This window comes from Plecotus auritus (genome assembly GCF_963455305.1).
Source record: "Plecotus auritus genome assembly, chromosome: 2".
Lineage (NCBI taxonomy): Eukaryota > Metazoa > Chordata > Mammalia > Chiroptera > Vespertilionidae > Plecotus > Plecotus auritus.
In genome coordinates this window covers 32,487,344-32,499,535 of record NC_137771.1, presented here as the reverse complement: position 1 = coordinate 32,499,535, position 12,192 = coordinate 32,487,344, and the positions used below count along the sequence as shown (strand labels likewise).

General features: G+C 54.3%; 1 protein-coding gene across 1 annotated transcript in view; it reads left to right on the top strand.

Moving 5' to 3' along the window:
* MROH7 (maestro heat like repeat family member 7) overlaps positions 1-7,936 on the top strand; it is a gene marked incomplete at both ends in the record, with an annotated part of 41,582 nt that extends 33,646 nt beyond the window's left edge. Inside the window, 7 exons of the mRNA XM_080655225.1 lie at positions 117-257; positions 948-1,127; positions 1,670-1,825; positions 2,075-2,197; positions 5,105-5,207; positions 7,090-7,152; positions 7,692-7,936. Coding sequence (XP_080511351.1) covers positions 117-257; positions 948-1,127; positions 1,670-1,825; positions 2,075-2,197; positions 5,105-5,207; positions 7,090-7,152; positions 7,692-7,936 — 1,011 coding nt within the window. The remainder of the gene's footprint in view (positions 1-116; positions 258-947; positions 1,128-1,669; positions 1,826-2,074; positions 2,198-5,104; positions 5,208-7,089; positions 7,153-7,691) is intronic.
* Between the last annotated feature and the right edge of the window lie 4,256 nt (positions 7,937-12,192).

Below are 12,192 nucleotides of genomic sequence, written 5' to 3'. Positions count from 1 at the left end.
ACATGTCTGTGCACCAGGCACCAGATTGGAGACGCAAATACACATTTGCCTCTGCCCTGCTCTCAGCGGATTCTTGGTGCATGGGCACACGGCGAGTAATGGCCACCCTCCCTCAGCTCTTCCAGATGGAGCAGGTGCGGCGGATCCCCGAGGAGTACTCTTTGGGGCGGATGGCGGAAGGCCTGAACCACCACAACCCCATCATGAAGGTTCTGTCCATCCGAGGCCTGGTCATCCTGGCCCGCAAGACTGAGAAGGTGAGCCGAGGGCAGAGGAGAGCCCGGCCCGGCCCGGCTCGGGGCTGGAGGGAGGATGGAGCTGGCCGTCATCAGCTCTCGGATGCCAGTGCTGGAATCAGAGCCCGTTTCTGTCCCATCTATAAAATCAGCTGCCCATCAGTAAAATGGGTAGCTCTTAATAATTCCCTGAAGACTCTATTCTTTCTGAAATAGTTTCTAATCCAGACTTTTCACAATGATCTTCAAGGCAGTATGTGTAAGGGGGGCTGGGCATGGCAGCAATTACTCGGGTTTTACAGATTAGGAAACCAAGGCCAGGCTTGTTGGGGAATCATTAGCATTTTTAAAAGTGCTTTGTTTTTTCCTACCGCTCACTGTGGCAGCTCAGGATGCATATAGCGGGATGAAGTGACAGGGTGCAGATTCACAAAGCTAACTAACCACACAAGGAAGGGGGCAGACAGCAAAGGGCCTCAGGTGTCCAGGCCAGGAAGGAGTCAGCAAGGCCAAAGAGGGCTTCGGGGAGAGCAGAGCTTGAGGGAGGGCATCCAGGCGAGGTGGGGGCGGGGGGCAGGGGGGGGGAGAGGTTGGCATAGCAAAGCCTGGAAGCAGGGCTTGCTCCACCAAATTCTTCTCCGTGAATCAGAGGCTGGGTCTCCTACCTGTTAGCCCAGGTAGGAGCCCCATCCCAATGCTCCTGCCCCACAGACCGCCAAGGTGCAGGCCCTCCTGCCCTCCATGGTGAAGGGCCTGAAGAGCGTGGACGGGCTGCTGGTGATGGAGGCAGGCCACAACCTCAAGACCATCTTCAAGGGGCAGGACCGGAAACTGAATGACAGCTCGGTCTATGTGGAGTTGCTGCAGATCCTGCTGCCGCACTTCAGTGACGTAAGGAAACCCCCGGGTGGGTGGTGGGAGGTGGGAGGGGTGGGGATCGGCATATAGAGGGCAGTTCTTTACTGCCCTGCGGGCTGCAATACCCCACGGCCCCGCAGGGCCTGGGCAGGGCCAAGTCATCCCAACACATCTTTTTGCAATAGGTTTGCATAGAGAAAGGTCCTTTTCTAATTGGTTCTCACGGAGGGAGCTCTCACAGAGGCTTGGTTCATTGCTATTGGTGCACCTACAGGGGGTGCATTTTTATCGGTTCTGGCAGAGGGAGCCATTTTTCTACTTGGCACTGAGGCACCTTTTAGGTGAGCAGGAGCACTGGCTCGGAAGAGCCGGTGGACCTTCGGATCTAGGCTCCGGTGAGGGGGAGGCCAGCCCCAGGTCAGCCCCACCGGGCGGCCTCTGCTAGTCTGTCTCCTGCGCCTGGAGGGCCACTCGGAATGAGTGGAAAGAAGGTCATGGTGCCTCCATGTGGGACTCAGAGACCCAGGCAGCCTCCTGGAGGAGGGGATGCGCCTGAGCCTCCGTGTCTATCCCAGTCACGCGAGGATGTGCGCTCCTCCTGCATCAGCCTGTACGGCAAGGTGGTCCAGAAGCTGCGGTCACCCTGCACGCCTGCCATGGAGGAGCAGCTGGTCAGCACCTTGGTGCCTCTGCTGCTGACCATGCAAGAGGGCAACACCAAGGTGGGCCAGGTGAGTGTGCAGGCCCTGCGGGCGCGTCTCCCTCTGTGGAAACGGATCCAGAATCACCGACCATCCCGTGGGAGTCCCTTTTCCAAACGCACCCCTGTCAGGATTCCTCTTCCAAACAACCAGCCTACTTGTACATTTCAGATGGGAATTGATTTTCCAAAATCCAGTTTCACACAACTCTCTCCCGGGACGTTTTCTGGCTGTCCCGGGATGCCGCAGCTCTGACATTCTCTTCCTGTTGGTCCCCAGTTCTGCGTGAAGACCCTGTTCCGTTGCTCTTGCTTCATGGCTTGGGAATTGCCAAAAAGAGCTTATAGCCGGAAGCCCTGGGACAGCCAGCAGCAGGCGGTGACCAAAATTTGCAACTACCTTGTGAGTGCTTCTGACACTACCGTGGTTCCTTATGAGTATGTTGGACGTGGGCAACGCTTTCCTCTTTTCTTCTTTCTATATACATCCTGACTGGCAATTCCACTGCCACCCATGAGTTGCTGGCTCCTGCATGTCCATCTCCATCTCTGACTTGTCTCCTCACTCCTAGTGTTCGCTTCCCAGTGGCCTGCCAGACACCTCCGGCTGAGCCCCATGCACTGCAAGCTCAGCATCCCTCTCCTGGCCTCCCCATTTCACTTCTGCTCGGTCCCTCTAGATCCCTAGGATCATCCTAGACTCGTCATCTCCCTCACCTTCCACGTTGGATCAATCTTAAGTAACTGGAATACCCCTGAGTCTGTTTTTCCTTCCCTATCCCCAGTCCTTGCCTTTAGTTTAGTCGTGGATGTCCCTCTGCTGGGACATGGGTCCAGCCACCCAGTCGGTGTCCCGGCCTTTAACCCCACCTTCTGCAATCCATTCCCCACCCAGGCCAGCAGGGTGGTCTGGTTAAAACACGTGTATGTTTATCTTCTGGAAGGGCCTCCTTGGCTCCTTGTTTACAACCGAGCTTCCTGGGTGCACTGTCTGTGACACAGCTCGGTGAGACATGCCCTACCGGGGAGAAGAGAAGTTCTCAAATAAGTGTGGGAAATACCACATTGTCATCTTCCTCTCGGGTATTTGCAATGCCATCAGCTCATTAAAGTCTTTGAGATGTTCTGTGCTAAGGACGTTTCACGGTTGTTTAATTTATGGTTTCCCAGACTTATGTGACTGCAGATCCCCTTTCTAGGTAACAGTGAGAACACCCTAAGGTAGTGAAGTACCGCATTGCCGGACACAGCCCGGTTCCTCCGCATGACACCTAGGAAGCTTTGCCATCCTTTACCTTCCCTGTTGTCATGGGCAGGGTTCCCCGGACGCAGACTCTAAGCCAGAGATGAGCATGCTGGGGGTTTATGGTATGAGGGAGGACCCTTGGGGTCAACACCTGTGGAAGGGAAGGCAAAGAGCAGGAGTGACAGAGAATCAAGCCTCAGTGTAGTTCAGGGGAGGCCTCAGCCAACACTATGTGAGATTCTCCGACTGGGGCCGGGGGGAAAGTCTTCACCCCTCTGTGTGCACCTGTCTCTGGATGCCAGCCACCCTGGACAAGGACGTGACCTTGGATCTGCAGTTTTCTCCAGCCAAGGCAATGCCCAAAGCTGGGTAATACATTTTTCATACCCAAAGGGAGAGCTGGACAGAGCATGCCAGCATCGCCAATACCAACCTAACAACTATATACAGATTGTTACTAGAATCGAGAAAAGGGCTCAACACCACCATTATCAATAATGCTCAGAATCTCCTCAATCCAGTGTCTAATATTATTACCATCACTGTTCAGAGAGAGAAAAAGGCCTGGAGGAAGTGTTTGGCTGGGGCACTAATCCAGATATCTGCCGGGACCAGTGACTGGGCCGATGCTGATCATGAGTGACGGGCAGTGGTAGGGCCTGCGGCAGCCTGGAGGCCCAGCCCCGCTGAAAGCCTGTGTGGGTGCTCCAGCTCACTGTGCAGCCACTCTTGCCAGGCCTCTGGTTTCACAAGAAAAGCCAGAAACCCAGATTTTTATAAGACATTAATTAGCGATCAATTTAGCTTGCTTAAAACCCTGTGCTGGTCACTGCTTGGCTGGCCACTGTGGCCTGTGGGCTGCCAGCTTGCGACCTCTGTGTTAGACCCCGCAGGATTCTCAGTCTCTTCTTTGGGCTCCGAGTGTCAACAGCTTTGCTCATGTGAAGGTCAAGTTCCAGTCTTAGCTTTAGGAGGGGTGGTAACCAATTCATCAGTTCATTCATTCATGCACTCATTCATCCATCCATCCTACACTTGCTGGGTACCGCACCATGCCAAGTCCTGCCCAGGGTGTGAATTGAGTGAGATGGCTCCCTCTCTGTGGGGAGCTCAGAACCCAGGGGAGAAACAGGTATACATAACTATAGCACAAGGTCAAAGTGCTGTGAGAAAGTGTGCAAGATGCTGCAGAAACATAAAGGGGGGTGGGATCGGCTCTGCCTGAGGGTTGAGGGAGCTTCAGGCAGGAGGTGGCTTCTGAGCTGAGCCTCAAGGCACAAGAGGGAATTCATCAGAGGAGGAAGAGAGGGAAGGGCACTGAGATCAGGAGCCATTGCTGGTACCAGGCACAGACCTGGGGAGACCTGGCGACGTCCTGGGCCTGGAGCACAGGGTGCAGGCGGGTGGAGGCAGTGGTGGAAGCTGAGGCCGAGAAGGAACTTGATCATGAAGGCTTTGCACGCCAGGCCCAGGAGTTTGTTCCCTGATGTGCGGATTGTCCACAGAGGAGTGATCCGATCAGACTTCTCTTCATCTCCCGCAGCAGCCTCTTAGCAGGATGCCTGCCCCCAGTTTCTACTTGATCAGACTCATCCTGAACACCGCTGTCAGACTATTTTGCCCCAAACACTGATTTGCCTTTGCCCTATCACGCATGAAAGCTGACTGCCTATTTGCTAATGCATAAGTAAGCCCTGTTCCTGTCTAGTTTTCAAGGGCTTTTAAGACCCTCCTCACTCTCCAGTTTATTCCCATTTGCTCTGCAATTGAACCCTTCACCCTGGTCAGACCTGTCTCCTTATCGATCATGTCCCTCGAGTGCCACATGCATTCTCACCTCCCGCTCGGCTTGCTGCAGTGGGGGGGTGGGTCGGAGAGGAGAAACTGAAGTGATTGTGTAATCAGCTAAGAGAAGGTGAGGCTGGCCTCTGGGGACTCAGGCAGGGGTATTCAGGAGGCAAAGGGCCAGGGCTTGGCTGCCTGACAGAGTCGCCACTCCCAGCATCGGGAGGAGTGGATGAGTCCGTGTGAGGACTCAGCGCTCTTGGGGTTCTCTTGTCCCAGGTGAACACCCACCGAGACAGCGCCTCCACATTTCTCAGCCAGAGCCTGGAGTACTCCAAGAATTCCCGAGCCTCCCTCCGGAAGTCCTCGGTCCTGTTCATAGGTAACCTGCCCTGGCTCCTGGGGCTCTGCGCAGTCTCCAGTTTGCTTCCATTCCTTGGGAGGAAGCTGCCAGCCCTTTTGGCACCCTTCCTGGGTTTGAGGGTTGGCCAGCAGATAGTCATGGTGCAAATTAGAAAAGTCTTCTCTCCTCTAAGATCAGTGCCTGGGAAGTGGGCCACAGGCTGCATTCAGCCTGGGGTCCTTGTGCAGGCCACAGCCTTGGCACCTGTACCCAGCAAAGCTGCTGCTTCCCGCCTGGGTCGAGGCCCAGCAGGAGGGCCACGCGGCACTGTGGGACAGTGAAGTCAAACCTCAGCTCCTTGATCCCCTTTCTGAGCTCAGTTTTTTCATCTGTGAGTTGGGGCTCAACCCCTGTTTCAGATGGATGAGAATTTTTCTTTTTAATGTGAAGCCTGGCTTGTCAAGGTGCGCACTCAGTGTTAGTCACCATCATTCACCTATTTCCCACAATCCCGACCTCTGCCTCTGTGGGGAAAACAAATAGCAGATTCCCCTCACCCAGAATCCCCCACAGGACCCTGCTGCTGACACACTGGGCATGTCTCCTCCCAGCTATTCCCCTACCCGGCCCCCAAATAACCACACACCCTTCACCGAGGACCAGCTGCAAAGAGGCTTGGAGAGGATGATGCTCCCAGCCCCCCACTTTGTAAAGCAATGTTTCCTTGAGTTTCCTCAATTCATTTGCAGTTTTGCATCTATCCAGCCATCCATGAATCCCTTCAGCGGTTTATTTAGCAAATGGTGGCTGACCCTCTCCTCTGAGCCGGTCACTAGGCTTAGTTTAGAGAAACAAAGAACCCTCAGGAGGTGATGCTTACAGTGGAGGGCTGGTAAAGTGATCAGCGATGGGACAGAGGAGCCATGCCTGGGGCTGGGGGAGCCCTCAGGATGTTTCTCACATGGAGTGACATTATTTCCTAAATCTCGTTCAAATTAATCACTTTTTAACATGTTGGTATCTAATACCTGGGCATCTCCTCTGTGCCAGGGCCTGTGCTGGGAACAAGGCCGAGCAGCGCCTGCCTCTGCCCGCAGACGGCCCCCAGTGTGGGCAGGGATCCCAACCCCTGGGTTACCAATCTTTTGGGAGACTCTGAAGAAAGTCATGAGCACTTTCTCTAGGAAAAGGCATACACGCACTTAATCGTACACATGCTTTAGGGTCCTCCAAAACTGCCCCAGCCCTCCCCTTCCCAGTGGATTGAAGAAACCCCTGGTCTGGTGGGAGATTCATAAATCACATGTGAAATACAACACGGTATATACAGAGAGAGACATGCACAGGGACTCTGGGAGCCCCGAGAGGTGCTTCACTTAGCTTGGGGGCAGGGGCAGGAAGGACTTCCTAGGGGAGCAACTCCGTTGAGCTGAATATTCAGGGATAAACAGGAATTAGCCAGAAGGACCATGGTGTCACCGAGACACAGGACATCACCCATCCTAGGGAGCTTGCAGTGTCGGAAGGGCCTTCCAAGAGGTACAGGCCATGCAAGGACCTGCTGGCATGCCGCTGGGAGCGGGGGACAGCTGCTCACCATTGCTGAGGAGCTGGGTCTCCGCCCCTCCAAGGGCCCTGCCAACTGCCTGCCTGGAAGGGACACCAGGCACTCAGTGTCTTTCACGTTATTGTGGCTCAAACGCCCTAAACAACCCCGCCCTTCAAGCCTGCCACCTCTCCCAGGGCCCCTCTTGGGGACTCTGTCCCAGGGTCAAAATGAAGTTCGCCTTGGTGTCCTCATTTGTGGGGCTGCAGAAGAGTGGGAAGAGCTTCTCTGAGGCGGTCTGGTCCGAGGACGGGACGGGGGCGGGTCAGAGTCAGGAGGTGGATGCACTCACCCCTTGTTTGGATTATACTCAAGGGTCCCTGGTCCCCTTCATGGATAGCATCATGACGGAAGAGCGTCTGAATGAAGTTAAAGCCGGTAAGTTGTGCCCTTTGTTGGTGAGATTTCAGGGGCCAGTGAGAGAAGGGTAGGCTCACAATGGGTCAGAGGAAAGGGAAGGGATGGGTCCCAAGGCAAGAGTCCTCAGCTCAGTTCAGTTGTTAGTCTTCATGCATGCAAGTCCATGTTAGGTACCATGGCGTCACCAAGACACAGGACATCACCACCCTAGGGGAGTTTATAGTCTAGGAAACAGGCTCAGAAAGCCAGACCAAAACCACTTAGTTCAGAGAAAGCAGTTCAGACTCTTAAGGGGGAAGATGACTTTTGTAACTGGGAAAGCCGATGGGAAAGCGGAAGGTAGGCTGGAGCAGTCCAAGAAGCCTTCCTGGAGGAGGCACGTTTTGCTTCAGCCTTTGAAGTGTAAACAATTTGAGGAGCTGGGAGACCGGTAAGATGAGGGGAGGCTGAGCCGAGGGTGCCTAAGCCAAGGCGTGGAAGTGAGAAGGAAGGATGAGGTGTGAGACCCATGTGGGGACCCGGTCTTAACAAGTGGCCTCTTCCTTCCCACGACTCAGCTCTGGAAAACTTGAGACATGACCCGGAAGCATCGGTGTGCATCTGTGCGGCCCAAGCCCAGGACAACATCCTGGCCAGCTGCTGGCGGACCTCCTGGCCACTGCCACATGGGGACCTGTGGGTGTGTGACCCGGCCGCCAACCACCGCTGGAGCTCCAGCTGCGAGAACCTGCCCACGTCCCACCAGCCACGCTCCTGGATCATGCAGGCCCTGGGTTCCTGGACGATGTCCTTGAAGCAGTGATGTCCCTGAGCCCCAGCCCTCTGCAGGGGAGGCCCTGGCCCCAGCCATGCTCACTATAAATGCCACGTGGCTCACCTCTGGCCCCTGAGTGTTTCCTGGTGGGAGATGCCCCGGGGTCTGGAGCAGTCATTGCTCCGCACAAGGAATCTGTGAGAGGAGCATGGTCTTCGTCGTTGACTCAGTCAACGTTTACGGACTCGCATAGGCTGTTAGTCCTCACGTTGTAAGTGGGGAAGCTGAGGCTCAGAGAGGTGAAGCGGCTTCCTCAAGGCCACACGGTAAGTTTGCTGGGTGTTTCAGTTTCCCCTCCCCCACTGGGAGAGCATAAGTACAAAAGGAGGTGATGACTTGAGTATTTTTTGAGGGAGGAAAAGAAGAGACTCCTCCCACCTCGTGACATCATGCACAACCCAGAACCCTAAGCTCTGAGACGCACCCTCCGGTCTTTACCCAGAGATTGGTCACCATTCATTTGGGTAACATCGATTGAGCACTAACCTGGGCCGTGCCTGCTCTGGGTACCCGAGATTCAGACAGGAATGAGGCCCAGCCCAGCCCGGGGCAGTTTATGGTCTGATGCAGTGGTTCCCCACAGCAGGGTGATTTTGGAGCCCTGGGGAATATTTGGCAGTATCTTGAGACATTTTTGGTTTCTACAACTTGAGGAAGGAGATGCTATTGGAATTGAGGGTAGAGGCCAGGGATGCTGCTAAACATCCTCCAATGCATGGGAAAGCCCCCATGGGGAAGAATTATTCATCCCAAATTGTCCAAAGTGCTGGGGTTGAGAAACTTTGGTGGGGAAGTATAAGACATACAGCCACCGGTAGTCCAGCAGGTCAGTACTGTGATGAAGGGAAGTGTGGAGCTATGAGGTCCAGAGGAGATATATAGACCAGCTTGGGGCTGGGGTGTCAGAGAGGGCTTCCCAGAGACAACGCCCCTGCCCCCCTCCAGGGGGTTTGGAAAGATGCCCGTATGGTAGATGCGTTTGGAGAACAGGGGACATAGAGCCAAGGCCCAAGGGCAGATACATAGGTGCAGCAAAACACAGTGGGAGGGAAGAGGAGGGCAAGGGTTGGTCACTGTGGCCTTGGAGGCTGTGCTAAGGAGGGAGACCTCACCAGGAGAGCAGTGGGAAGGCGTGATGGGGAGGCGAGAGGCAAACAGGGGAGACATGGAGATTTCTGCTTTGGAAAGCTCCCTCCTCGTGGGGATATAGGAATCCCCAGGCACTGCTGGTGGGAGGGAGATGAATGCAGCCATTTGGAACGGGAATCTGTCTTCATTCCCGTTGTTTATATATACCCATGACCCTGAATGTGCCGCGCTCAGCAAGGCCAGGGGTGAACCTGTGGGGGGGGGGGCAGTGAAGGATTAAGGAAGATAGACAAGAGAATAGAGCTGGTGCTAGGTGGGACACTGTCCTTGGATGGAGAGACTGCCACAGCCTGCAAGCCGAGTCTTTATTTTATAGCCAGATTCCACGAGGCAAAATAAGGGTGTGGTCAAGATGTTTCCAATGTTCTCGCGGGTTTCGAATCTACTCAATTACATGCATCTGAACTCTATCAAACTTTGTTTTGGCAGCACTTGCTGCACCTCCCGCAGCCCACATCACTCAGCTACCTGGGACCACAGGTTTGGACCATAAGGTCAAGCTTACAACCATAGCCTTTGGCTATAATTGTGCTGGGAGGGCTTTGCCCTCCAAGCTGGGACCTGCACTTGGCTTTGCCATGAGAGGACTGTGCCCTCTCATTAATCCGAGGCTTGAACCTGTCCAAACACTGTAGCCGCTCTCCACACCTGAAATTCTACGCGGGCACACATCTCAGGGAACTCCTCCCACAGGTCCATAAGGAACAATGGATGAGGGAGTCCATCACCGCACTCTCTGTGGTGCCTGCGAGAGCAGGACCTGGGCCTCCATCTTCAGGGAGTGAATGGGCGCCATGGAGTCGAGTCCCACAAAGCAGGGTGGTGGTGGTGGGGGGGGGGGGGGGTACGTATAGCACCATGGACAGGACCTAAAACCCAGTGCTGAGTGGAAAAAGCATATTAAAAATGTATGCACACGAGTTGCATTTTGCAAGAACACATACAAGCTGAAAATACACATAACACATTAGAGTGATGGGAGGAGCTGAGGAGGGCTCTGGGGCATAAAAGGGAATAATGGAAAAAAAGGAGTGGCAGAAAGCTCACTCTAAGAGGAATGAAAGGGCAGGCAGAGAGGGTGGAGCGGGGGGGTGGGGGGGGGGGAGTTGTGTGGACAAGAGCACAGGCAGGGAGACCTGGCCAGAGGCTTCAGAGAGGAAGGGCAGGGGTGCTGGGCTGTAGTGTGGGATGAAGAGGTTGAGCAGACCTGTGTGAGATTAAGGGTAGAGAATTTTCAGAAGCTGGTGGTTGATGAAGGAAGGGGAGGAAGAGCAAGGTACTCAGGTTTCTGGGTGGATGACTGGGTCAGCTGTGTCCCCGCACTGAGTGGTCCCTCATAGCAGGAGCAGGTTTGGGGAGGGGTGAGTTCAGGCTGGACCCGGTGAGCTTGATGGGCTTGTGTGCCATGCTAGCGGAGACACCCACCAGGTGGCTGGCTGCACAGGGGTGGAGCTCAGCAGAGGATCTGAGCTGGAAACAGACCTGAGACGCATCTGTGTACAGGGGTGAGGTGAGATCCCCGGGGTGAGTGTAGAGTGGGAAGAGACATAAGCCCGAGGAGCACCTATATTTAAGCTCCTATTGCGGATAAGGAACCCAGGAAGTTGACCACACGATCACCCTCCAGTAAATGGTAGGCCAAGGCCATCAGGATACTGGGCTAAAGAGAGAGTAGGAAATGGGATGGTTCTTTTCCATTGCCAAGAAGGTTCACAAGCATGGCCTCCTTGGATCTAAAACCCAGTAGTGGAGGATGCGAGAAACAGCAGGGCTAAGGATGACACATGGAGGGCCATAGCAGCCATACAGAGGTATGGGGAGGGTAGATGGGTTTTATTGCCTATAGTCAACATATGAGGACGGGGCTCAGACGGTGGGCCTTGTCCAAGGTCGCAAAAGGGAATCAAAGTGTGAGTCCCAGAGGTATCCTACCCATGCCTCAGCCCTTTCCTCCCAGAGACACTGCTGCTTTCATCGGCTAGAACCCAGGTTTGGGTGTGGCTTTGCATATGACAGCGACCATATTCCAGATCTAGGTGGCCCCGAAGCTCAACAGAAGCTAATAGGCTCCGTTACTGGCCAAAGCCCCCAAGTGGTCTTGAGTTGGAAGGGTCAAAGAGCACTGGGAAAGTCACTTCCCTTCTCTGAGTCTCCCCTATCAGCACCTTGGTTTTATAGGAATCAAATTTAAAAGTGGAAGCAAAAGGACTTAGTAGGCTCTGTGCTCAAGAAGGGAAAAGATAATGAAAAGGTCAAGTATGGGAACCATGGTTAGGGAGCAGGCTGGAGGAGGAAGCGTGGAAAAGATCTGGGTTTGGAGGAAAGGGACCAGGTGTTCTGCATGTGGGCAGGTTAAAAGGGAAAGACACAGTCCTGGCCCTGGAAGGCTCATGGCCCTCCATGTGTCATCCTTGGCCCTGCTGTTTCTCGCATCCTCCACTACTGGGTTTTAGATCTCTTCTCTCCCCTGGTCTCTCACTAACAGTCTCCTTCTCAATCTCTTAACCCAGCCTCCCCTGTCAATCTGTCACCTGGCAACCCAGACCTTCCGGAGACAAATTTGCCCTTAGGTCTTTCCCGTGGTTCACTATCTTCTGCAGAATGAAGGCCAATGTGCAATCAGGCCCTCTGGCCCTCTCCCACCTTGCTGGCCTTACTCTCCCAGTATCCAGTATGCTGGCTGCTGTATACCTCCATGCCTCTCTGCATCTGGGCTCCCACGGCCTGAAATGCCCAACTTTCCCTCCAACCTCCATCTATCTGCAGAAACCTTCCTCGTCTCTGCGTCACCTCCTCTGTGAAACCTCCCCGAATCTCCCTGTTACCAGAAAGGAGACCTGGCCTGAGTGGGTCTGCCTCGGGCTGGTCTGCAGTTTGTGGGTCCTTGACTTCATGCAGGAAAGATTTTGCAATACAAGTCCAAGTGACTTTGAGAGTACAGTATGTTTATTAAAGCTGGGGATGGTGAAACAAGGGAGGGCCTAGGATAGAAGAAGCAACAGGAGAGAGAGCCTAGGCTACCTAGAAACATTATAGGAAAGAAATGAACCTAGGTGGGCTGCTTTGCCTCACTGGAAAGTCAGAGAAAAAGGGGC